This window comes from Staurois parvus, unplaced genomic scaffold, assembly GCF_062004578.1.
Source record: "Staurois parvus isolate SC_StPar_1 unplaced genomic scaffold, SC_StPar_1.0 ptg000011l, whole genome shotgun sequence".
In the NCBI taxonomy this organism is placed as follows: domain Eukaryota; kingdom Metazoa; phylum Chordata; class Amphibia; order Anura; family Ranidae; genus Staurois; species Staurois parvus.
The window spans coordinates 36,718,467-36,745,912 of NW_028317807.1; the positions used below are offsets into that span (position 1 = coordinate 36,718,467).

At 37.2% G+C, this 27,446-nt stretch overlaps 1 protein-coding gene across 1 annotated transcript in view; it reads left to right on the forward strand.

The window, feature by feature from the left end:
* COL6A3 (collagen type VI alpha 3 chain) overlaps positions 1-27,446 on the forward strand; it is a 171,005-nt gene that overhangs the window by 90,302 nt on the left and 53,257 nt on the right. Inside the window, exons 8-18 of the mRNA XM_089672429.1 lie at positions 4,306-4,920; positions 5,158-5,757; positions 6,146-6,748; positions 13,102-13,707; positions 19,824-20,170; positions 22,611-22,689; positions 23,566-23,711; positions 24,079-24,171; positions 25,178-25,231; positions 25,398-25,469; positions 25,558-25,584. Coding sequence (XP_089528555.1) covers positions 4,306-4,920; positions 5,158-5,757; positions 6,146-6,748; positions 13,102-13,707; positions 19,824-20,170; positions 22,611-22,689; positions 23,566-23,711; positions 24,079-24,171; positions 25,178-25,231; positions 25,398-25,469; positions 25,558-25,584 — 3,242 coding nt within the window. The remainder of the gene's footprint in view (positions 1-4,305; positions 4,921-5,157; positions 5,758-6,145; positions 6,749-13,101; positions 13,708-19,823; positions 20,171-22,610; positions 22,690-23,565; positions 23,712-24,078; positions 24,172-25,177; positions 25,232-25,397; positions 25,470-25,557; positions 25,585-27,446) is intronic.

Here is a 27,446-nt window from a genome sequence, read left to right on the forward strand (position 1 = left end):
TACTAATCCACATAATTTTGTTAAATGAGGAGTAACCAGCTGTAAGAGATAGATTAGCTCATTAAAGTGACTTGGCAAGGTTCAGATTTTTCTTCTGATGATCCTCTAGCCAGCATGAAGCCATGAAGTAGCCAGTTCAGCAATTTGTTTGGTTAAAAAAAACCATGAACTCAGGAACTAGTTCTAGCCATTCCAGTTGATTGTTTTAAAATAAAGCTTGATGCATTCATTAATGCACAGAATACAAGTGGTCATTAACATTTATAAGTAATAATACCAGTGATTGATGATCAGGGAATACCAATTGCCTTAGGGTGCATGGTGGTAAATTGGACCATTCCTTGTAAGCCTTTTTTTGTCTTCCTCCGGAATGACTGTCAGTGTAAGGCATATGCGAATATGCCTTCATTTTATTTGTTGGTTAATTTTTTTATATCGGTTGAACTCGATGGATTTTTTTTAACCTGATTAACTATGTAACTATGAACTTTATGCAGGATCATCATTAAAATAGATCACTGTAAAAAAAAAAAGAAACATACAAATGCATCAAAACATATACAATATGTATAAAAATCAAAGGAAGCGTTCAACTGATCTACATACATAATCAATTGAGTATAGGGTCAATCATCAAATGTACAGAATAGTAAATATCAAGAGGTTGCATAGACAATGGTACCAGTTATGAAAAATGTATCTGAAATTTAAACCAGCCTCTTTAAAAAGGTAGTTGCTACTGAATACAGCAGTATGAAGAACAGAGGGTCTAACATCCATCACAATGGCAATTTCTGTAACTATATGGATTGTATTGTATAGTTATATTGGTTCAGTTTGGAGCAACGTAAGTATCTATATTAATATATAAGTAGATACACTGCTCAAAAAATTAAAGGAATACTTTTTAATCAGAGTATAGCATCAAGTCAATTAAACTCCTGGGATATTGATTGGGTTCGTTAAGTAGCAGAGGTGGTTGTTAATCAGTTTCAGCTGCTTTGGTGTTAATGAAATTAACAACAAGTGCACTAGATGGGCAACAATGAGACGACCCCCAAAACAGGAATGGTTTTACAGGTGAAGGCCATTGACTTTTTTTCCCTACTCATCTTTTTTGACTATTTTTCACTAGTTTTGCATTTGGCTATGGTCAGTATCACTACTGATAACATGAGGCGATACCTGGACCCTACAGAGGTTGCAATGGCAGTCCAACTCCTCCAGGATAGCATATCAATATGTGCCATTGCCAGAAGGTTTGCTGTGTCTCCCAGCACAGTCTCAAGAGCATGGAGGAGATTCCATGAGACAGGCAGTAATTCTAGGATAGCTAGACGGGGCCATAAAATGTCCTTAACCCATCAGCAGGACCGGTATCTGCTCCTTTGTGCAAGTAGGAACAGGATGAGCACTGCCAGAGCATTACAAAATGACCTCCAGCAGGCCACTGGTGTGAATGTCTTTGACCAGACAATCAGAAATTGACTTCATAGGGGCGGCCTGAGGGCCCAACATCCTCTAGTGGGCCTTGTGTTCACTGCCCGGCACCATAGAGATCAATTGGTATTTGCCATTGAACACCAGAATTGGCAGGTCCGTCACTAGCACCCTATGCTTTTAACAAATGGGAGCAGATGCACCCTGAGCACATGTGACAGACGTGAAAGGGTCTGGAGAAGCTGTGGAGAATGTTATGCTGCCTGTAACATCATTCAGTATGACCGGTGGTGGTGGGTCAGTTATGGTCCTGGGAGCCATATCCATGGAGGGACGCCCAGACTTCTAAATGCTAGACAATGGCACCTTCACTGCCATTAGGTATCGGGATGAAATCCTTGGACCCATTGTCAGATCCTATGCTGGTGCAGTGGGTCTTGGGTCCCTCTTAGTGCACGACGATGCCCGGCCTCATGTGGTGAGGGTATGCAGGCAGTTCCAATAGAATACCTCTGGGATATCATGTTTCAGTCCATTCGATGCTGCCAGGTTGCACCTCAGACTGCCCAGGAACTCAGTGATGCTCTGGTCCAGATCTGGGAGGAAATACCCCAAGGCACCATTCGTTGTCTCATCAGGCGCATGCCCCGATGTTGTCAGGCATGCATACAAGCACGTTGGGGCCATACAAACTACTGAGTACCATTTTGAGTTTCTGCAATAACATTTCAGCAAAATGGACTAGCCTGCTGCATAATTTTTTCACTTTGATTTTTGGGGTGTCTTGAATTCAGTCCTTTGTAGGTTGATAATTTTCATTTCCATCAAATGATAGGGCATCCTTACATTCCTAATACATTACCCATATCAGTATAGATACCCAACATATTTTTCCCCATTGAGATCTGATGTGTTTTCAAAGTGTTCCTTTAATTTTTTTTTAGCAGTGTGTATTTCATACCTTCCACTTTTTGAGTCCCATGCCCTGCTGCATAGCAACCACAGTGAGTTGGTCATTCGTGCATGGGTGCCATTCACAGACTGACTTAAAAGGAGGGTAGGCCTCAGTTACATAATCAAAAACAAGAGCTTAATAGTAGCCATGATCCCAGAAGTAAAGGGATCCTTGCAATATCATCTGCTTTTTGTATACAGTAAAATGTATTAGTTTGTAAACCTCCATAGATTTGCTACAAAAGCAATTAAAATTACAGAAATTTCTATTGTGATGGATGTTAGTGGCAGAAGAGCACCGTAATGTACATCTTAATACACATTATTTATTTCTTTTGCATCTAAGAATCAGTGTATTCCTAAAGAAAGCCCTTAGAACCAGGGGTGGACTGACCATTTGGAAACTCGGGCACTGCCCGAGGGCCAGGGTTCAGTAGGGGGCCTCATGAGATGCCCTTGGTATATTTTTCATAGGTTTTTTTGAGTTTGGGCAAGGACACAGGGGCCCCATGGTCCCCTATTGCCCAGGGGCCCCATGAGTTGTCAGTCCGCCTTTGCTTAGAACAGTGACAGAGGTCAGCATTTTGATTAAAGCTGAACTCCAGATATGGATTGTATTGTATAGTTATTTTGGTCCAGCTTGGAGCAGCATAAGTATCTACTGTATATTAATATATGTATATATTTGATACCCTCCCCGTGCCCTGCTGCATAGTAACTACAGTGGGTTGGTCACCATTCAAAGACTAACTTGATTTTTTCTGAATTAATGCAAGGCTTTCTCTGATTGGATGAGGTGGAATTGTGGCATTCTGTGAATGGCACCTGTCCCAAGCAACTATGCAATAAAATCCATATCTAGAGCTTAGCTTTAACAAACAGAAAAAAAAAGATTAATCCGATTTCTACCCACTATTGCGTTTCTTCATCCAAGGGCTTTCCTGTTTACTTGTTACAAAATCTTAATCAGATAAAAGGATTATTACTGCCAGTCTTATTCTCAATATAAAAATTTAAACACACAGTGTATTTATTTAAAAAGTGTTTTAAAGGTGCTTCAATAAATGTTTAATTTTTTTATTATTTAGAACTTGGATGGTTGTAATAATAATTTTGCCTAAAAAAAATGTAACAAGTGAACAGAAAATCCCTCTATGTAGCGACTTAAAAGTAGTCACACATCTTTGGTTTTTTGTTTACCTAAATAATTTTTTTTTGGATAGGGTTGGCAATGCTTAAAACTCCTGTCAGTTTTTTTATTCTTGTCATCATTCAGTGTCTGATCTGGGGAGGTTTGCCCTCTCTGTCTTTCCTGATGACCACTGTCCTTTATTGTCATTGGTGTGGAAAATGGTGGAATATCCAGAAATGTTTCTGGGACAGGATGTGAAGGGATATCTCTCCACTGGAACACATAGAACAAAAAAACTAAAACACCGGATAGAGGTGCTAACCAATTCTGAATCTATCCAATTCTAAAACAAGTTTTGGTTTTATATTTACTTTATTGGTTTTGCTATTGGGACCAATCACTTATAGTTAAAACTCTAATTAAAACATGATCTGGCTGCAGCACTGGAATTATATACAATCAAAAATAGATATAAGATATATTAAAATTATCATTCATGCATGTACCTGAAAGTTTCTACAAATAATTTTAATGAGACTGTGTGTGACAGAGCCAGTCTAAACAAGTCTAAAGTTTACAATTCTACAAGTATTTATAATTCCACAGATGACCTACAGTGATATAGAAAAACCTTTTAGTTATTAATCACATACTATTGTGAATATTGAATCACACTTTTAATTGCTGTATAAAATGTTCTCCTTAGTTTTTGTATAATTAAAATATGAACATGTTCCAAATCCTTGGACCCATATTGATTTATTTGTTTTATTATCTAGATGACATAAGTAGAAGGAAGGACATTGTATTTTTGATTGATGGATCCAACGAAGGCAGAGCCAGCTTTCCATCGTTACGTTCCTTTATTCAGAGAGTGGTGGAGGGCCTTGATGTTGCCCGAGATAAGATTCGGATAGGAGTTGTTCAGTACAGTGATACCACAAGACCCAGCTTCCTGCTTAACACTCACCCAGACCGCCAGGGAGTCCTCAGTGCTGTTCAACGTCTAACCCCTCTTGGAGGGTCACCACTGAACACAGGGGCAGCCTTGGACTATGTTACCTCAAATGTGTTCACCAGTTCAGCTGGTAGTCGGGCTTCTGATGGAGTGCCTCAATTCTTAATCTTGCTAACCACTGGCAGGTCAAGAGATGATGTCAGGAGACCAGCCGCAGGCCTCAAAAGTTCTGGAGTAATTCCATTTGCCATTGGTGTCCGCAATGCTGAAGCAACTGAGCTGCAGACAATTTCTTTCATTCCAGATTTTGCTTTTTCTGTTGCTGACATCAGCCAACTAGGAAATGTTTACCAAACCATAACATCAAGAGTATCAGAACTTAATTCTGGTGACATTGAAATTTTGAGGCAGTCACATCCAATTGTCTTCTCTGAAGGTAAGTCTCGGGGCAGTGGCACTAACATTTATAAACATATTTTTAAAGTAGAAGATACTGTGTATCCATTATAAAATCTATTGTGAAAAGCATACTTAAGGTTCAATGAATAATAAATAATGAGAACAATTTATATGTATGGTAAATTTTGTTGCTTTATGTATAATTGTATCATCTATTACTAGGGTAAAAAAATGCATCCGGATTCATAATAATTGTGTGTTGAATTCATTTTAGGTGCAAAGAGGGATGTCGTGTTTCTTATAGATGGTTCCAGGGATGCTTCTCCAGAGTTTAACAATGTGAAAGAGCTAATTAGTCGCCTGGTGGAAACAATGGGCGTCAGCCAAGATAATACTCGGGTGGCTGTAATCCAGTACAGTGAGGATCCCAATATTGAGTTTTTGCTTAACGCTCATTCCACCAAAGATGAGGTTCAGAGTGCGGTGAGAAGGATAAGACCAAAGGGAGGATCATCAGTAAACATCGGTAATGCCTTGGAGTATGTATCTAAGAACATATTTACAAGGCCTTCTGGAAGCCGAATAGAGGAGCAAGTCCCTCAGTTCCTTATTTTGACCGCCTCTGGATCTTCATCAGATGATATAGATGAGGGAGCAAGGCAGATTAAAGCATCTTCTGTTGTTCCATACTTGATTGGAAAGAATATAGATTCTGAAGAGGCCAATAAAATTACTTTGCATAAGGATTTCATATATGATGTATCTAGTTTCCGTGAGCTTCCAACTTTGGCGCAAAGATTGGTGTCATCTGTCACCACCCTGGATCAAGATAGGATAAAAGTAATCTATGAAAGTGTCCCAGGTGTTCCTGCAGGTAATTAATCTTTATTTAATAAACATATCCAAGAGTATATGCAAACTAAAATGTATTAGACGTTAGAATTAGATAAACTAATTTAGAAAAATTAGGTCTACTCAATGAGCCGAAGTGTAGTAACCCTTTGCAACAAATCAGGGCTCATTTATCAGTGATCTGATGAGTAAAATAAAATGTTTTCTGTGCACTACTGTACTGATTAACTTTTTGCACTGCTTTATTTCTTAGCCAAATAGAGCGAAACTTGCAATTAGGAAGCGTTATTACTGTTACTGTTCCAATAATTATATGGATTTAAAATACATTACAATGTTGTATGTACTGCCTTGTAAGAATACAGTAGTGAAATACACTATATTCAGGAAACTTGCATTCTTCTTACTAGGAACTGATCCAGACAGAAGGGATGTGGTCTTTCTGGTTGATGGCTCTGCAAGAACAGGTTCTGAAGGACTGGCGAATATCAGGGATTTCATCATTAAGGTTATTCAGAACTTTCAAATTGAACCTAATAAGGTCAGGGTTGGTCTGGTTCAGTTTAGTAATGAGCCTACCTCAGAGTTCTTCCTAAAAACCTATATGAACAAGCAAGCCTTGATCAACAATGTCCGCCGTCTACGACTCAAAGGAGGAACATCACTAAACATTGGGAAAGCACTGGATTTTGTGGCCAAAAATCAATTTGTGAAATCAGCTGGAAGTAGAATAGAAGAGGGTGTACCCCAGCATTTGGTACTCCTTACTGGAGGAAAGTCTGGAGATGATGTCAGCGGAGCAGCACGGATACTTGGAACTAATGGAGTAAAGTCGCTTGCTGTAGCTACCAGTGGTGCTGACAGGACTGAAATAGAAACGATAGTGTCGGACCCACGTTACCTCTTTACCATCAAAGAATTTAAAGAGCTTCCAAACATTGAAGGCATATTGTTCAAGTCTTTTTCAGGACCCATTGACCCAACTCCACCAACAGTTGTAGGACCAGTAATTCGTAAGTATTGTTGCTTCATTAGTTTTTTTTCCCCCAGCTATGCTCCATGAAATGTAAATCAAGAAGCCAAAGCTCTGCTGCTTATTTTACAGCAGAATGGAAGCCAATTGTCCAGTGGGAACACTTGCTATAATGTATAAGCATGTATGACATACTTGCACATTATGGAAGACCCACCTTTGATTTGAAAGCAATTATGGCTCCACACTCTCTTTTACCGATTATCATGCTGCAGGGGACTTGACTATCACTATGGTCACTGGTGATTCACAAGCCTGTAGGTTTTGAATCAGTAGCTGCCCACACTTTGCCCTGTCCAATGGTTTCTAGATTGGCTGCACTGGCACTGCTGCTGAAATCCCCTGCTGTGAGATGCAATGTCTGGTAGGGGAAACATATGAGACACAATTGGAATGAAGATTTGCGTCACTCAGGGGAGATAAATTATATATTATTACTTTATGAGGTGTATGCTTCACTGGATTAGGGAGCTGTTTAGAATGACACATTGGATTCTTTAGATGTACTTTAAAGGGGATGTCCTCCTTAATTTAAACACTACAGTTTTATATGGATTCACTTTTCATAGTAAGTGTATTATACATACTCAAAACGCTGAAAAAGCTGAATGCAGTGTTTTCAAATGAATATAAGTAATATGAGAAATAAAAAAAAATCATGAACATTTAAAGTATATCTATTTTTTTTTTTTTTGAGTAGAACAGGGAATTGTTAAAATTAGAGATGAGCGAATCGAACCTGGCGAAGTGGAATTCGTTTCGAATATCAGGAAAAATTCGATTCGCATCGAATCCGAATTTTAGCAAACTTCGGGTGCACGAATCGAATTTTTCCCGATCAGCCGGCAAAAGTGTCACTGCAGAGAGCTCCGCTATTTCTGACAGTTCTGACAGTTCATTTACAGCGGTTGAAACATTGTATCTATTTGTTTCCATTTAGGATACAGATGTTTTTATTCGGAAATAAATAGATACAATGTTTCAACCGCTGTAAATGTGAAGGAACTGTCAGAGAACTGTCAGAAATAGCGGAGCTCTCTGCAGATACACTTTTTGCTGTACTTTAATTCTTCTTCTTTTCATTATTCTTCTTCTTTTCATTCTTCTTCTTCTTCTTTTCATTCTTCTTTTCATTCTTCTTCTTCTTCTTTTCATTCTTCTTCTTCTTCTTTTCATTCTTCTTTTCATTCTTCTTCTTCTTTTCATTCTTCTTCTTCTTCTTTTCATTCTTCTTTTCATTCTTCTTCTTCTTCTTTTCATTCTTCTTCTTCTTCTTTTCATTCTTCTTTTCATTCTTCTTCTTCTTCTTTTCATTCTGCTTCTTCTTCTTTTCATTCTTCTTCTTCTTTTCATTCTTCTTCTTCTTCTTTTCATTCTTCTTTTCATTCTTCTTCTTCTTTTCATTCTTCTTCCTCTTCTTTTCATTCTTCTTTTCATTCTTCTTCTTCTTCTTTTCATTCTTCTTCTTTTCATTCTTCTTTTCTTTCTTCTTCTTTTCATTCTTCTTCTTCTTCTTTTCATTCTTCTTTTCATTCTTCTTCTTTTCATTCTTCTTCTTCTTCTTCTTCTTTTCATTCTTCTCATTCTTCTTTTCATTCTTCTTTTCATTCTTCTTCTCATTCTTCTTTTCATTCTTCTTCTTCTTCTTTTCATTCTTCTTTTCATTCTTCTCATTCTTCTTTTCATTCTTCTTTTCATTCTTCTTCTCATTCTTCTTTTCATTCTTCTTCTTCTTTTCATTCTTCTTCTTATTATTTTCATTCTTCTTCTTTTCATTCTTCTTCTTCTTTTCATTCTTCTTCTTCTTTTCATTCTTCTTCTTCTTCTTTTCATTCTTCTTTTCATTCTTCTTCTTCTTCTTTTCATTCTTCTTCTTTTCATTCTTCTTCTTCTTCTTTTCTTTCTTCTTCTTCTTCTTTTCATTCTTCTTCTTCTTTTCATTCTTCTTCTTCTTCTTTTCATTCTTCTTTTTCTTTTCATTCTTCTTTTCATTCTTCTTCTTTTCATTCTTCTTCTTCTTTTCATTCTTCTTTTCATTCTTCTTCTTCTTCTTTTCATTATTCTTCGGGTGCACGAATCGAATTTTTCCCGATCAGCCGGCAAAAGTGTCACTGCAGAGAGCTCCGCTATTTCTGACAGTTCTGACAGTTCATTTACAGCGGTTGAAACATTGTATCTATTTGTTTCCATTTAGGATACAGATGTTTTTATTCGGAAATAAATAGATACAATGTTTCAACCGCTGTAAATGTGAAGGAACTGTCAGAGAACTGTCAGAAATAGCGGAGCTCTCTGCAGATACACTTTTTGCTGTACTTTAATTCTTCTTCTTTTCATTATTCTTCTTCTTTTCATTCTTCTTCTTCTTCTTTTCATTCTTCTTTTCATTCTTCTTCTTCTTCTTTTCATTCTTCTTCTTCTTCTTTTCATTCTTCTTTTCATTCTTCTTCTTCTTTTCATTCTTCTTCTTCTTCTTTTCATTCTTCTTTTCATTCTTCTTCTTCTTCTTTTCATTCTTCTTCTTCTTCTTTTCATTCTTCTTTTCATTCTTCTTCTTCTTCTTTTCATTCTGCTTCTTCTTCTTTTCATTCTTCTTCTTCTTTTCATTCTTCTTCTTCTTCTTTTCATTCTTCTTTTCATTCTTCTTCTTCTTTTCATTCTTCTTCCTCTTCTTTTCATTCTTCTTTTCATTCTTCTTCTTCTTCTTTTCATTCTTCTTCTTTTCATTCTTCTTTTCTTTCTTCTTCTTTTCATTCTTCTTCTTCTTCTTTTCATTCTTCTTTTCATTCTTCTTCTTTTCATTCTTCTTCTTCTTCTTCTTCTTTTCATTCTTCTCATTCTTCTTTTCATTCTTCTTTTCATTCTTCTTCTCATTCTTCTTTTCATTCTTCTTCTTCTTCTTTTCATTCTTCTTTTCATTCTTCTCATTCTTCTTTTCATTCTTCTTTTCATTCTTCTTCTCATTCTTCTTTTCATTCTTCTTCTTCTTCTTTTCATTCTTCTTCTTATTATTTTCATTCTTCTTCTTTTCATTCTTCTTCTTCTTTTCATTCTTCTTCTTCTTTTCATTCTTCTTCTTCTTCTTTTCATTCTTCTTTTCATTCTTCTTCTTCTTCTTTTCATTCTTCTTCTTTTCATTCTTCTTCTTCTTCTTTTCTTTCTTCTTCTTCTTCTTTTCATTCTTCTTCTTCTTTTCATTCTTCTTCTTCTTCTTTTCATTCTTCTTCTTCTTTTCATTCTTCTTTTCATTCTTCTTCTTTTCATTCTTCTTCTTCTTTTCATTCTTCTTTTCATTCTTCTTCTTCTTCTTTTCATTATTCTTCGGGTGCACGAATCGAATTTTTCCCGATCAGCCGGCAAAAGTGTCACTGCAGAGAGCTCCGCTATTTCTGACAGTTCTGACAGTTCATTTACAGCGGTTGAAACATTGTATCTATTTGTTTCCATTTAGGATACAGATGTTTTTATTCGGAAATAAATAGATACAATGTTTCAACCGCTGTAAATGTGAAGGAACTGTCAGAGAACTGTCAGAAATAGCGGAGCTCTCTGCAGATACACTTTTTGCTGTACTTTAATTCTTCTTCTTTTCATTATTCTTCTTCTTTTCATTCTTCTTCTTCTTCTTCTTCTTTTCATTCTTCTTTTCATTCTTCTTCTTCTTCTTTTCATTCTTCTTCTTCTTCTTCTTTTCATTCTTCTTTTCATTCTTCTTCTTCTTTTCATTCTTCTTCTTCTTCTTTTCATTCTTCTTTTCATTCTTCTTCTTCTTCTTTTCATTCTTCTTCTTCTTCTTTTCATTCTTCTTTTCATTCTTCTTCTTCTTCTTTTCATTCTGCTTCTTCTTCTTTTCATTCTTCTTCTTCTTTTCATTCTTCTTCTTCTTCTTTTCATTCTTCTTTTCATTCTTCTTCTTCTTTTCATTCTTCTTCCTCTTCTTTTCATTCTTCTTTTCATTCTTCTTCTTCTTCTTTTCATTCTTCTTCTTCTTCTTTTCATTCTTCTTCTTTTCATTCTTCTTTTCTTTCTTCTTCTTTTCATTCTTCTTCTTCTTCTTTTCATTCTTCTTTTCATTCTTCTTCTTTTCATTCTTCTTCTTCTTCTTCTTCTTTTCATTCTTCTTTTCATTCTTCTTCTTCTTCTTTTCATTCTTCTTTTCATTCTTCTCATTCTTCTTTTCATTCTTCTTTTCATTCTTCTTCTCATTCTTCTTTTCATTCTTCTTCTTCTTCTTTTCATTCTTCTTTTCATTCTTCTCATTCTTCTTTTCATTCTTCTTTTCATTCTTCTTCTCATTCTTCTTTTCATTCTTCTTCTTCTTCTTTTCATTCTTCTTCTTATTATTTTCATTCTTCTTCTTTTCATTCTTCTTCTTCTTTTCATTCTTCTTCTTCTTCTTTTCATTCTTCTTTTCATTCTTCTTCTTCTTCTTTTCATTCTTCTTCTTTTCATTCTTCTTCTTTTCTTTCTTCTTCTTCTTCTTTTCATTCTTCTTCTTCTTTTCATTCTTCTTTTCATTCTTCTTCTTCTTCTTTTCATTCTTCTTCTTCTTCTTTTCATTCTTCTTTTCATTCTTCTTCTTTTCATTCTTCTTCTTCTTTTCATTCTTCTTTTCATTCTTCTTCTTCTTCTTTTCATTATTCTTCTTCTTCTTTTCATTCTTCTTTTCATTCTTCTTCTTCTTCTTTTCATTCTTCTTCTTCTTCTTTTCATTCTTCTTTTCATTCTTCTTCTTCTTCTTTTCATTCTTCTTCTTCTTCTTTTCATTCTTCTTTTCATTCTTTCTCTTCTTCTTTTCATTCTTCTTCTTCTTCTTTTCATTCTTCTTTTCATTCTTCTCATTCTTCTTTTCATTCTTCTTCTCATTCTTCTTTTCATTCTTCTTCTTTTTCTTTTCATTCTTCTTTTCATTCTTCTTCTTCTTTTCATTCTTCTTCTTCTTCTTTTCATTCTTCTTCTTCTTCTTTTCATTCTTCTTTTCATTCTTCTTCTTTTCATTCTTCTTTTCATTCTTCTTCTTCTTCTTCGTCGTGCCCCGTGACTGCCCAAATGAGTGAAGTGTGCGGTGATTCTAAGATCGACGGCACTCATCTGCATGTCATACTGACTGACAGTATTATTTCTCTTCCCCAGCAGACTCCAAGGGCATTTAAATTAAAGGTACAGTGTTCTGCACTAATATAAAGGCTCTCTGAAGCCTAGAAACCCTTTAAATAAGTTAAATTCGCGGCAAATAAATTCGCATCGAATCGAATTTCTCCCGCAAATTCGGCGAATCAGCCGAATCGAATTTTTGAATAATTCGCTCATCTCTAGTTAAAATCACTGTCTTCTTTTTGTGTCACATTGGGTGGATGTCTCTCCCAGAGATACAGGAAGTGAGAGGAAAGATCCTCTTAGATAGTTGTCACTACAACTTACTGTATGCTCTACTGGAAGTTTTCACAGCTATTCTTATGCTAGTGACAGCTGTAAATTTAGCATTTCCTTTACTTTCTGTTCCAGTGATAATGGTCACCAAGGCAACCTGACAGATGTTCTAACCCTTACCCGAAACTAGATGAAAGGTTTTGGATATAGATATACTACTTTAATAGAATTGATATACTTGAGAGGACATTTTTTTAAGGCAGGTCTCCAGGAATGCATTGCCCATGTTAAAGGAAACCTGCATTTAGAGAGGGAACATTGAAGTTCTCATTGTTGTCCTCATCTTCTAAAAATCAAGTTCCCTAGCTGCCATGCTGATACTCAGATTTCATTATTTATTCACAGACCCAGAACAAGTATACAGATCAAACTTTATGACTTCACACTGACTTCACTTGGTGTATACCTGTTCTTGGCCAGTAATTCGGCCAGGCACTAGGATTTTCAAACATTTTTCAGTGATAGCCTCCAAATTAATTTCAATATAAGCAAGATGACTACATTTCCCTGGAATTTTCTAAAGCTATTTAATACTTTAAAAATTTAAAAAGCAGCACTGGCTGACTTTGTCCTTGTCCTTTGCAGACTCACTCGCTGACCAATACATTTCCTCTTCTGGGTTGAGTGCCATTCAATCCATTTCCCGTGAGCACAGAGCGTCATGACTCGCCCCGACCCTGAACTCACAGGAGAATTTACTGACTGATGTACTGACACTAATGGGTGTAAATTTTTCTGGCACTACCATATAAAAATTATTGCGTCAACATATTTTACAAGCAGTCCTGCTGTAGTTAGAGCAGCTCTGAAGCATAAGCTACAATACATTTTGCTGTATAACAGATAGCATGAATGCCAGTGACACAGATATCTAAAAGGTACATACCTACTATTCTCTTTTAGCTGGGAAGAAAGAAGCTGATGTTGTTTTCCTTGTGGATGGTTCCATGAATTTAGGAAGAGATAACTTCAAGGAGGTCCTTCAATTTGTCTCTGGTATAGTGGATGCTGTGATTGAAGAAGAAGATGCCATTCAGATAGGTCTGGCTCAATATAATTCAGATGTGACTGATGAATTTTTCCTAAAAGACCATGACAACCGTGACCAGATCATGGATGCTGTGACCAAAGCAGAGTTTAAAGGAGGACGTCTGGCTAACCTTGGCATAGCTATTCGACACTTGCAAGACAAGCACTTTGTTAAAGAAGCAGGCAGCAGAATTGGTACAGGTGTTCCTCAGGTTGCTTTCATTATCACAGGGGCAAAGTCAGTCAGTGATGGACAATCTGCAGCACAAGCTCTAGCCAGCAAGGGAGTCAAAGTCTTTTCCATCGGAGTAGGAAGCATTACCAATGAAGAGGTTACTAAAATTGCAAGTGAAGCACCAAGTGCTTTCAGGGTACCCACTGTCCAGGCACTTTCGGAACTGAATGAGCAGATTCTGATCACTTTAGATACAGCTCTTCAGAAGAGGAGTATCTGTCCAGATGCGGTTGGTGCTGTTAAAGGTATGTGGGTCATTCTATTCTCCTTTTTCTACTACTAATTCTTTGTTTTTTTAATTCTTTTATTTAACCAAAAGTTAAATACCAATTTTAATGGTAGCATGTATTTACTTTTTGACTATATACAGCCACAAGGTATGCTACTAATAAAGGGGAGAACAGCTGAAATGGAATACAAAATTGTGTCTATGTAAACATAGGTATATGCATGTAACTATTGTGCTTTCTTAGGCTAATATGTGAAGAGATTGTTGAAAGACAATCTTTCACGCATCTAGCCTGTGCTTGTCAAAAAAAAAGTAAAAATACTTTTGAGGTGTATTAGACTCACTACATTTGAACCCATAAATCATATATATTAATTTTTTTGTTGTTCTTAGGGAAAAAAAGTGGGTTACCACAGTCTAGAAAAAATATTAGAAATTGTTCTCAGTCAGGAAGTCATGGTCCATATCACTTGCATGCAAGCCAATCAGCTTTCCTGACACAGAGAGAAATATGGAAGCTGCCTCACCTAGGCAAGTATTGAGGAAGTACAGAAAAAAAAGTATTTCCTCACCCTTCCCCAAAAAGTTACAGTCTGGGGTAGGGAGAGAATGAGCCATAATTCACTTTTTCAGTGAAATTCTGGTTTAAATACTTGCAGTCACTTAACCAGAGAAAGTATGCAGATAAGCATTTAGGCAGTTGCAGTCTGTGCTCCCCACTGAAGGTGCGCTGAGCTAAAGCAGCAACACAGAAGGGGAAAAGGGGAAGGAACTTGTGAGGAACTTAGTTCCTCTATGATTTCCTTCAGTGATGCTGGGCCCTTCCGACATTCCGTTGCCACCTTAGGTGAGGGCAGAGCTTATTTAAGCCCCTGACCCTCTGGGTTGAAGTGCACCATGCGAGTTGGTAGTGTAGGGACAGGTTCCCCGTCTGTTAGGGACAGCACTTAGTGGCATGGAAAGGAGGAGTAGGGTAAGAGCAGGGACTATTCTCTCCACTAAGGAAGCCTCCCACTTGGATTGGACTGGCCAGGTAGCATACCTAGTCCTCGTTGCAGAAGCTGTCAGCATCAGTCAAGCTACAGAATCTCTGCTGTGTAACGCATAAGTTGCTTTGGGCAGCTGTGTGCACCCACAGAGCCTGGTCGTACCTTGTTGGAGCATTTACAATATACAGTTCATATTATTCGGCCTCTGTGTGATCTCTGCTACAGCACACCACACTGCACCCTTCCCACAAGCATTTCTGATTTTCCTGACATGCTTGCTAGTTCTGGATCAGTGACTTAGAGATTATTAGAGCCAGAGAATCAGCATAATATTCAGGCAATTAGCACCTTTAGAAAAAGCTCAGCAATGACAGGCCTCATATTTATCTTATGAAAAGTTTACTTGCTGACGCTTGGGTATTCTTTTTGTATGCACTGGCTTCACAAATCAGCTTATTTTACTGTGTATTGCTATCTTCAATGGAATGGTTCCTCTTTGCTTAAAACTATAAACTCTCTGTAATGCTACTCTACATATATGAATCCTCCACTTGTCAAAATGTTGCAGTCCATTAAAACAAATATTGAATGTGGCAGAATAAATTTGTATAGCAGAATTGTAGTTTAAATGGTTCTTTGCATGTTTTCACTGATAATACCAATTTGTGATGTGTATCCTGCAATATTTGTTCAGTGCACTAATAAATCATTTAATTTTATGTTAATGTCTCCTTACCCAGTAACATGCACTACCTTCCTTTTGCTCCTCTGCAGTTCCTTTTAGCCACTGAGAGTGAAAATAGAGAACCCCATGTGTGCGGGTGGTCACTCAGGTTGCATCTTACACAGCCTGCACAGACTGTGATGGTGTCATGACAGCGCTGGGCCAATCACCAAGCCCTACTACTGTCATTTTAGAGGAAAGAAAGCGAGTCACATACACGTGCACACCAGGAAGAACTTGGTATTGGCTTTACCTTGCTTTAGCAACACATAAGTTTGCTTTAATGTGGAAATATACTGTACCAGCTATTAAGGATGAGTGAATATGTCTGAGTACAATTCAAAGGGTAACTGTCAAACCCATTGTGAATTCTAAAAATTGCAAATTGCCAGTTTACTTAAAGCATAAAAAGGGTGAATCTTGAAAATCTCTTCTGGCCATTTTCAAGGCTAAGAAGCAATGGACTGTCCAAATTATGGCATGGAGAACTGGGCACTACCATGGGAAACATGTACCAATTAAACAATTACTGCAGGGCAAGGAGAGTGTCCACCTCCTTTTGAAAGGATCCAAAACAAAAAAATCCTGTGCAGCAGAGAGAGGTTCTACCTTTTAATGGGACTTTGAGGGTGACATGGAAAAAACACCAATCCATTCAAATACATGTTTTGAAGATACTGATAAGCTGTATAAGATACTACAGGACAGGACGATTCCCAGGGTCAGCAACACCATCATCTAGCTTTCTATATTTTGGAAGTGTAATTGATTTACATTTTACATTAATGTTTGGTTGCAATACAGCAGCAGCACCCCAAATGTCTTCATTACAATTACAAATAGGCATTTTAGATAGTTTTGGCTGCAGCACCTGATTTTTAAACAAAGCTAAGCCCTCAACTTCATTCAATAGGCCAGTGGCCACAGTTTCACAATATAGTTTGTTAGCTTTTTTTTGCAGTACTACACTGTTTTTACTAAAATGTCAAATCAGAGTGCACAAAAACAATTCAAAACAACATGCCAGGTTTCGTCTTGCAAAAAAATAATCTGTGTATTATATGAAAAACAACTTCCACACATATTGTTCAGTGGCTGGACAGCATGTTGCCAGTTTAATTAGGCTGCAATTTAAGACAAGGCCTGATCTATCTTGAAAAAATTGTGTGTATTATTTGATAGACAATGGCCACACATATTGCACAGTGGCTGAGACATTATGGTGAAGAGTCCATGAGTGTTCATCTTTCATATGTTTCTTCAGCTTTTTTCTGTCTGTAGTGTATGCATGTTTTGTTTGCCATTCTGAAACTGTTTTGCAGTGTTGCTTCTAACTGCACCTTTGTGCCATCATTAGGCTAATCACATATTCTGTTAAACTTCATTATGTCACAGTATAAGGAGAGACAAGGAAGGTTTTTATCTTGTAATAAATATTAGAGTGTATTGTTTGCAAGACAATAGCCATATATATTGTACACGAGCTGGAAAGTTTTTAAGCAACTTGTTCATGCCATAGTGTAGGAGGGGGAGACGAGACAAGTTTTATACTGAAATAAATATTAGAGTGTACTTTTTTAGACATGGTAGTCACAAATACTGCAGTGTAAGAGGAAGAGATGCAGCAGATTTCACCAATAATGAAAACAATTATCGATATTCTTTTAATGACAATAGCCACACATAGTGTACAATGGCTGGACGATGTTAACAGCTTTATAGGCCAATGTAAGGTAGGGGCAAGGATTTTTTTACACCTAAAATAAAAATTAGAGTATATTATTTCAGGGGTAATAGTCACAAGTATTGTATAGTCACTGGAAAGTATGTAAGCAGCTTGATTAGGCTGCAACATAAGAGGGAGCTACAAGGTAGAGATTACATTACTTCAGAAACAATAGCCACAAATATTGCTCGGTCACTGAACAGTATGTAAGAATTCACTTTATATACTGAAATAAAAATTAGAGTGTATTTTTTCAGAAAGACAATAGCCACAAATATTTTTGACTGCTGGAGCACTGGAATAGGCCTCAAACATAGAGACAAAGAGCATGATTTACCCTGCAACAAACATTAGAAATTTTGCAACTGTGTTATAGCTGCAGAATCACTAGGTATGGCACCTTTAGGCTCCTTATTCACATGTGTGGTTGAGGAGTGGTAAAAACTGGCTGTTGACCTGCGTTTTTTCTGCTTGCCAAGCAGAAGCTATGTTAGTATATAGTGCTGTGGTCACAACATGGTAAAATATATTTAACATATCACGTTTTTTGAACTGCTGCCAAACACAACCCATTTAAGTGAATGTGACCATGCAACAACCACACGAGATGCATGCCATGGGCGTGCAGGGGGCATTTAATGGTTAAAACAGCCATTCAGGTGATGGCACATCACCTTTGATCTGTCTGTCAATTGGCAGTAAACTCCACCACACATTTAAATGAGGCCTACAGTGCCTGAGCACCTGACGAGTATTTCAGGCAATACACAGGATTTACTCTGCTGCAAAAGTTAAAAGTTTGGCTTCTGAGGTCCAGCTGCAGAAACATTATGTGTGGCACCTTTACAGTGCTAGAGCACAGGAATAGGCTGAAAATTTTGAGGTGTAATGCAAGATTTAACCTGAAATAAATATTACACATTTTGCAGCTAAGGTCCAGCTGTGGAAACAATATGTAGAATTCCGGAATAGGTCAGGAGAGGTGACAGGATCTGGTAATGGTAGCATTACAATAAAGTTTTCTGAACCTGGTAATGGTGGAAACCAGTAGAGGTGGTAGTAGCTGGTAATGGTGGTAGAAGAGCAGAGGTGGCAGGAACTGCTGATGATGGTACTGGCAGATTAAGAGAGGTGGCAGGAGTTAGTAATGGTAGAAGGAGCTGGAAATGGCGGCAGGTCAGCACATGTGGCAGAGGTTGGTAATGTGGAAAAGCCATTTTTATTATGGGCTGCATGACAAAGAAAATGTAGTCAGTAGAATCAGAAGCAGGAGATTTGTAAGCATTTTTAATCCAGGACTGGTTAATTTTTTATAAAAGAGAGTCTCAGAGCACAGGAGGATTTTTCCATAAAAAAATGGTCTGCTCCACTGAAGGCACTCTAAGATAGCACACTGACTGCAGTGCAAGTAAGACGCTTCAGCGCTTATTGTGTTACAGAGATCCACTGGCCTACTAAGTGCTGCCGAGGCAGCCAGCACACTGTTGCTCCCCATTTCAAGGGTCAGCAGCTAAACTGCAACTGAAATAAGGTTGCTGCTGATACACAGAAAAGGGTAGTCATAGAAAGGATAGTTGGTTCTTTGCACTGTGAACACAGAAGAGGATACACAATAACATATAGCCCACCACACTGTAATTCACAGTAACGTAGCACAATATAGCACTGTGTGGAGCACTGTAGAGCACTGTATATCAGCTCTGCCTATCTTCTCTAACACACACTAACAAATGGCTATTGGAAACATGGCCCTTTAAAGTTAGGGAGCTGGCATATAACAAAGCCCCCATTATTAGGCATTCTAAGACACCGGACCCTTGTTAAGAGACCAGGATGTACATTTTTAGCAGATGGTTCCATGGTGGGGAGCAACTGCATTTATTTGTCGTTTTCGCAAACCACTAAAGAATTTGATTTGCCTAGAATCCATGCTTGACCTGAATTTGAAGCTCATCTCACTGGCTATAAATTGGTCTTTAATTACAAATGGTGCAATAACATAGGTGGCAATATATAAGCACTTGAAGTGCTCATTATCACACAAGGAGTTTTTCCAACCTGTTGGAAATGTACCTGCATAAGGAAAATTTGCTTTCCTCTACAGTGGAGAGCAGGAAAGAATTGGGGTAGTGTGATTATGCCACTGCCAACACAGACACTGGATCGTGGCAGTTCCCGTGCTCAGGTAATTTAAAGACAGGCAGATATTTCCCCATCTTTCATTCTAAGGAAGATATAAGACCATTTAAGATAAGTCTTGGTGATGTTTCCATTAATCGTCTAGCCATATGCAGCTGCTTACTGAATGTGTGTGCTAATATACTAATAGCAACAATTAATTTATTTTGCTCCTGGTTTCAAAAAATACATATGAATATGGCATAATTTTGATACATTTCATTTTTTATATTTTAATGATTGGTTGCAGCATTTCAAAACAAAGTATGATTTCCTACTACATCGCCTGAAAAATATGTTCACATTTACACATTTGATGGCATTAGTTATTGTTACCATCAGTTAAATACAATCTGGGGCTAATCATCTATAGACTACTGATACTATCAGCCTGTAGATCCAGATGCTTTAGTTTAGCGTGCATTTATCTTTCTAGACTGAGTGTGCATTACACAACAAACATGGTATGTACCAGAAAGAACATTTAGAGTAACATAATTATTATCTCTTTTCAGAATGTAATCTGGAGGTGATTATAGGATTTGATGTTGATGTAAGCCCTGGGCAAGATGTCTTTGCATTTCAGAGAGGTCTGAAGCCTAAACTGGGACAAATACTGGAACGAATTTCTAACATGCAAAAAATAAGTTGCAGTGGTGATAAAAAGCCTTCTGTGAAAGTTGCTGTCTTGTCCCAGGGCAGAACAGGGCCTGTGGAGGCATTTGACTTTTCTGATTACCGTATAGAGCTGGCTGACAAAATTACTACCATGGGCACTCGAGGGCCTTATGTATTGAATGGGCGAACCCTGCAGACATATCTGAACAAATTCAAAAATGCTGGGGAAGCCAACAGTGTTAAGGTAAGAAAAATAAAATTTTCCCAAAATTCCCTTATTACAAGACACAGGATGAAGTATTCTGGAACCAATGGGTAATGCTGCTATCTACATGAGATTAGGCACTAGCAAACAATGCTATAAAGACAGCCCAGTATAAACCCTTCCACTCTATACATGCCTTTTTTCTAGTGTCTTAGGAGAAAAGGCATCTCCACTCTGCTATGGTACACACTTTTCTTTTTAGCAACATAATTTTTCTTCTATCAAATTTCTTTAGTAATTGCAGAGCTCCTACAGAGGCTCTACCCAGACATGACAAAGATGTGGGTATGGCCGGTAATGTGTTCTCCTGTACTAGAATCTGCTAAAGGAGCTCATCCGCACACGCTGCAGAGAAGTCTACAGGCCCAGGGCTGTAGTCCACCTTTCTAGTAGAACCCTGTCCCTAAAGGCCCTTTAAGAGGTATGCTCATTGAAAGGGTGAATATCTTGAGGGAGGCATGTCTCTTCCTTCCAACCCTTCTGTCTGGTGGGAGTGTACAAGGGAGACATCTGCAGTAATCCAGGGTCTTGCACCTTTGCAGGAGCCTGGATTTCCTAAATGTCACCTTCCAAATCCCTTAAGGATTTAACTCAGTATTGCTGGGCCATGAGTGTTTTTGTCACTTCCTGACAGTGGTAACTAAGGGCTACAACCATTTCTTCAACTTCTCCTCTCTTTGCTGGCCTTCGGGCTCAGACCTTGCACTGAGCCTGTGCAGCCCCTATTTAGAAGATCCTTCTGCACAGGTGGGCACCCTTCTATAGTATGCGCAGGAGCAAATTGCTCATCCCTGCTTTCTCTGGACTTAGGCTCTCTGCAATGCATGCTACTAGATCAGTTAGTACTTAGTAAGCTGTTGAGAATCAGGCATCTGTTTTTCAGATTTGTAATTGTCTTCTTCTTTGAACACGTCAGTAAGTTATACCAAGTGGAGTGTCAAGCCTTAGGTGATGCGTACTTAAGTCATAAGGTTTTCCAGGCAGTTTTGTGGGTTCTATAGAGCCACCATGGTTAACCTGTTGTTTTATCTTTTGGGCCTTTTATTAGCTCTGTTGCCCATGTTGCCCACCCCTCAGTTGGAATACTTTTGGACATCCTATTGATTCTAGAATACTTCATCATGTGTCTCTGTATTGTACCATTAAGAAAAAGGGTGTTTGTCTTATCTGTAAAATCCTTTTCTTAGAGTACATTACAAGATTCAAGTCCCTCTCCTGTGTTTTTATGGTGCACTCCTACGTTTGCTTGCTAGCAAAACTGAACCATGCTGGAAGTGGGAGGGGTTATACTGGGTTGTCTTTAAAGATTTATTTGCCAGTGTCTAATCTCCCAAAGATAGTAGCATAACCCATTGGTTCCAGAATACTTTATCCTGTGTGCTGTAATAAACTCCAAATATGGATTTTAGAGGTACGACAAAAATCCTGTTTTTTTATGCTTCAGATGTTTTCATTGAATATTCAGTAAAATTTTAAACATACAGAATGTTCTTGCGGTCTTTTCTTAACAGAATTCAACACATGTGCTCAGAGTACAATTTGATTGTATGCAGTAGGAGTGAAAGAGAATACCTTCAGATCTATCAGGATTCCAAAAGGCTGGGGAGTCCTAAGCTAATAAATAAATCCTTTTTTAAAAAACATATTTGTGTGTTTTACATAAAAGAAAAAATATGTACAGATTAAAGTGTGTTTTGGCATGTTTTCACTTTTTGTAACTTAGAGTACAACTGCCTTTTCTCCAAAGATTTTGCATTTTCACCTGTGAAGAACGAAAAAAAATTGATATGCTGGGATCTTTACGAAATATAAATCTTGTTTCCAGTAGCATAGCCTGGTCATGTGTCTGACTACAGGGCTTTTGGGAGATTTGACCCTATTTTCTTACTGTGATTGATGGAAAGTTCTCCCCAATCTGGCGAAAGGACGCTGGTTGCTCAGTGGAGGAAATCTTTCTGCTTAGGCAGTCATTGATGTAAGACCCCGTTCCCTCTGTGGTGAGAGACACTTAGGCCTGCCATATGATCACTCAACATAGCTTCCCCTATCCTGGGGGAAACATGAGGTGGGGTCATGCTCCCCCAGGAATTGCCTGTGCCCTGAGATTCTAACAGATATTCTTGTGGAGAATGATTGCTAAACAGGACAATGTGAAGCAACCTGATTTGCATATTGTTTCTGTTGGGAAAATGAGTGGCTGATTCAGTTATCAGGTGTGTACAGTATATTCTGTATTTGAGAAGTCTTCAGTAAACATTTCTCAGGATGAAGAGAAATGTGCATCCCTTATCTCCACTGGTGCTAACAAAGAATGTATGCTCTGATGAGTGAAGTGTGCGCTGTTTGGGGGATTTTCCAAAATATTAGATATGTAAATGGTGAATTGAGTTTTGCTGATACTTATTTCAATAATACGCAGGTGGTGATCCACATGACAGATGGAGTTGATGCTGGCATGTCCGAATTGCAGCAAGCTTCTGCAGCTCTACAGGCTTCAGGTAAGTGTTTATGAGAAGATCTTTCCAATGAAACCTGGGTGATAACAATAGTGGTGAACCCAAAAAAAGCACTTCTATTATAATATATAACATTACAGAATCAACAAGTCAATTTAAGCCTAGTATCTCAACAGATACGCACTGTTGAACTTTGAGAAATAGCAATGTTTTCCTTCACAACAGTACTTTGTAAAAATGACTTGAATGTAAAGTTCAGCAGTATGACCCATGAGTCAGTCACAGTGAGAGAGTGCTGGCAATGGCATGGGCAAAGCCAAAAAATTCAGTTTGGAAATCCCTGCAGTTGTTCCAGACAGTTGCAGCTGACTGACATTTCATAAAAATGGCATTCCCTAAAAACTGAGCATTGACTTTTCATGTAAACCTGTGCTTTTAAAAGATTTATTTTAATGCTATCTACCCTAGCAGCATATCCTTGGATTCTTTTCATTCCCAGCAGCGTATCCTTGCCTTCTTTTTATTGCCCCACAACTTGTGCTGATCTAGGAACCATCTTCTTGTTCCCATGTGACAACACTGGGTAAATCACCAAACACCACCCCTCTCTCATGAGAGATGATGAGGAATGAGTTATATGCTCTTCCATACCCCAGAGTTTGGGTATTCTATGTTGTTCACTCCTAGGGCTGAATGGAGCATTGAGAAGTGAAGTAAATATATATTCTGCCAAGGTGGGAGCAGTAAAGCAAACCTGTTTATTTATTCTGCATAGACAAAGTTACACAAAGACAGACATTAGACACAGTACCAACGTTTTAAATTAGCATTTCCTTGTACAATGCCTGGGGACACTGAAAAAGAACACATTGTCACTATAACCTAATAGTTGCAATATTTTTAAATTATATTTCACAGGAGTGAAGGCGCTGCTATTTGTGGGGTTGGAAAGTGTTCCTAGGTTTGATCAAATTATGCAGTTAGAATTTGGAAGAGGATTCACTTACAATAACCCACTGAGATTAAACCGTGTGGATCTGGATTATGAGATCATTGAAGAGTTGGTAAGTCAATGTTGTCTAAGGTATTGACTGTTATGGTTAGTTTTATTTAGCAAATGAAAAAATATCTGTAATACAAAAATAGCATCCACTCAGAATTAAACTTGAACAGATAGAGGTGAAAGGTGAATCAGGTTCTTGTTCTTGTTCTTGGGGGAGTCTTATAAGTGACATATTGGCAAATAAAGCCTGTCCTTGTTAAATAAATAAATCAACAACATCTGCATGTAAGGAACATTGGTCAGGGTATATAAGTAGTTTACTTTTGATCAAGTAATGCAATATCCAAGCACATTCCAAATAAATACATAATTTTTCATTCATTTGGTAGGACAGGTGTCTCATGTGTTATTTTATTCCTCTAACACAGGATAACATTGCAGAGAAAGGATGCTGTGGAGTGCCATGTAAATGTTCTGGACAGAGAGGTGATATTGGACCTCCAGGTGTCATTGGACCAAAGGTTAGTTTAAAATATTTAAGTGGACTTTAATCAATATTTTTTATTTGTTTTTTTTGTTCTCTGAGTTACTGTATGTTCTTTTTCTCTCCCCTTTCCATTACCTCATATTATTTGAATACATCCAGTCATCTGATATTCTACTTTTTCATGGTTCCAATACATAAATAAATGCAACAATACTACTCAGTGATTGAAAACCTTAGGAGTGCTTGCCATCAGTACAGAATTAGTAAGAGAAACCTTCACATTAGTAATGCTTTAACCCTACATATGTATTTTCCAATAATATACAATGAAATTTTAGTTCAGAAAGATCCAAAGTTATGGTAACACATGTTTTCTGAATTAAATCAGTCAATTGATCTGTATTTCAGGAACACAGAAATTGGTCTGCAATGGTTGGCTATTGGTTGAAAATCATTGGAATAAGCTACAATTAAAGCAAAAATCATGAAAGACTGATACAATGCAGACAAATATATGCCTATGCACCAGTGATAGAGAGATAGATAGCTAGATAGATAGATAGACTGTGGAAATAAAATACCCAAGACAGGGTGGTTCCTGTGGGGATATATACAGCGCTCCCAAGTGCCACGTCCTATTCAAACTGTTTGGGAAAAGGAGAGAGAGACCTCTTGGTGGACTTTATAGGCACTACAACAATGGTAAATATAAGTATTGCTTTATTGAACATACATAGACGTACAATACGTAAATGTAAGTCTATGTATGTTCAGTAAAGCAATACTTTTATTTACCATTGTTGTAGTGCCTATAAAGTCCACCAAGAGGTCTCTCTCTCCTTTTCCCAAATAGATAGATAGATAGATTTAAAAAAAAAAATCACTCATTCTGATCAGAGTTGATTCATTATCAACTGGTTCATCATTGCTATTTTCTCACAATAGCAGTATTTAATGAGAGAAATACAGCAATCTGTAACTGTATTTTGGCTTTAGAACTGAGCTGAATAAACCATTTTTATGTTTCTCTTTTTTTGTAGGGTGCACCGGGTCTCAAAGGACACCAAGGTTTCCCAGGAGAAGAAGGAGGACCAGTAAGTTCTGATGCCTTATTTACATAGTCTTTTCATGGTTAGTACATGATCCCATTCTCTTTCCTGGTGCAAATAAAAGTTGTAAGTGATCTATAAGGTTCTGCATTATCTTAATTTGTAATACTGAGTAAAGACATCTAAAAGACCTTATTTATTTCTGCTATAGGGAGAGAGAGGTCCTCCTGGTGTGAATGGAACACAAGGTTTCCAGGGATGTCCAGGTCCAAGAGGAAGCAAGGTGAGGTGACCTTTGCCTTTGGCTATTGAGTTACTGCTTAAGCCATATTTCCTCCAAGCTGAAAAGTATTATTTTTCTTTTTTTTTAGGGTGGCCGAGGATTCACTGGAGATAAGGTAAAATAAACTTTACATTAAAAAAATATAGATATACACGTCAGGCTGTCTCCAATAGAAAATACATTAATGTGAGAAAGCATATTTGCTCCATCATCATAAAAGATATTAGTTTGACTAATATTCTATAAAGATATCACTTGGACAACGTGGCAGTATGAAATGCACATGGTTCATAAGCAAAGCTATCTAATCTGTATATAAAACTGGTCATTCTTTCAGAAAGGTTAAAAATACCAAAGTTACCAATGCACAGACCCATTATTGTGCTTGGACTACTAGACCTTGATTGTGATAAACCAACAATTCACAACCTGTGGGTTGACTGATCAGATATTCATAGGTAAGATTTGCAACCATATTAGTTTCAGCATAATACAGTACTGTTCAAGCAGCAAAGGGCAATAAAACAATTAAAGCAACAAAACAAATTCAGTTGAATATGACTATATAACTAGTAGTTTTGCTCAGCTTTCAAATACAAGCCAGCATATGTTACATTTACAATTGAAAACATTACATACAGTAATGTTAGTCATGTGAGATATCCTAAATACTTATATTACTATTATTATTATACAGGATTTATATAGCACCAACAGTTTATGCAGCACTTTACAACATAATCATAGTTTGGCATTATCAAGTAGCATAAGTGATGCTCAAACAACTAAATGTTCTAAATATCATGCAGTATAAATTGTATCATTCCATCCTTGCATTCCTTAAATATTAAAATGTTGCCAAATTTCTTAAATGTCAAAAACTGATTGCAGTAGTGTACATTGCCAAACATAAATTCATGTTTGGACAAATCTTATTAAAGTTTATTGGTCAATAAACTTGGTCAATTGCTCAATATATTGCAACATCTCAAAACTGACAACTATATTGCACAGATAGTCTTAGCTTATTTCATGATTTGAGCATCATTTTCACTCTAAATGACGACTTTGGGTAAAAACAGTTATTAAGTCAGTTAATACATTAATTTTATGTTACCTCTTCTAAATTAACTGTGTTCTGACTCAGAGGTATTACATTTGTGGAAAAGAAATGGAAAAGCAATGTGGTGTGCCACACTGGTACAAGCACTTAACCATAACTTTGTGGTACCTTCTAGTATATTAAATTCTAACATGTTATTTTGTAACATTCCACTGTGTTTGAATTTCTTCAGACTGGTTTTGTGGGGCTTCAGTTTTACTGTATCTATTTCTTCTTCTGAATTTGATTATAGATCTTAGATTCAGGAAATAAGCAGATATTTAGAAATTTAAGAAAACGTTTTTGTAAATAAAAAGTACATACTATAGAGAAGAGTTGGCACATTGGGTTGATATGTGAAAACAACACTGAAAGATAAGTCGTCCCTTAAACAAAGAACTTTATTCGGCGCCTGCCAAAGTTAGAAACCAGATTATATTGCAGATTTCACTTAGTTTACCACAATGGGCCACACTGTGTTATAGCAAAATTATGATGCAATTAAGTTTCTTCATACAGTTTACAACATTTCAAGCTTGCATGCCTAATATGTTTGTTCTTTGTCCTAGTTTAACACTGGACTAGTCATGTACAACTGATATGTAGCTACCCCATTAAAGTAATCTTTATGCCCAATTAAGTTTTTTTTAAATCTAATTATTATACAGTAACTGAATCCTAAGTCTTTGTATTTGAAATTGCTTGCAATTTCCCCTATTGATTGGCCATGCAAGGCAGCAGGGGATTGTCTGTGACCTCTTGGAGTTAAAATAATGAATCCTTGACAAACCCCGTCCTCAGTCCCTCATCCACAGCCACATTCTACTTACTGACCATGTAGTGGGTGTTAGTAGGTGGCAGGTCTTTCCCCAAAT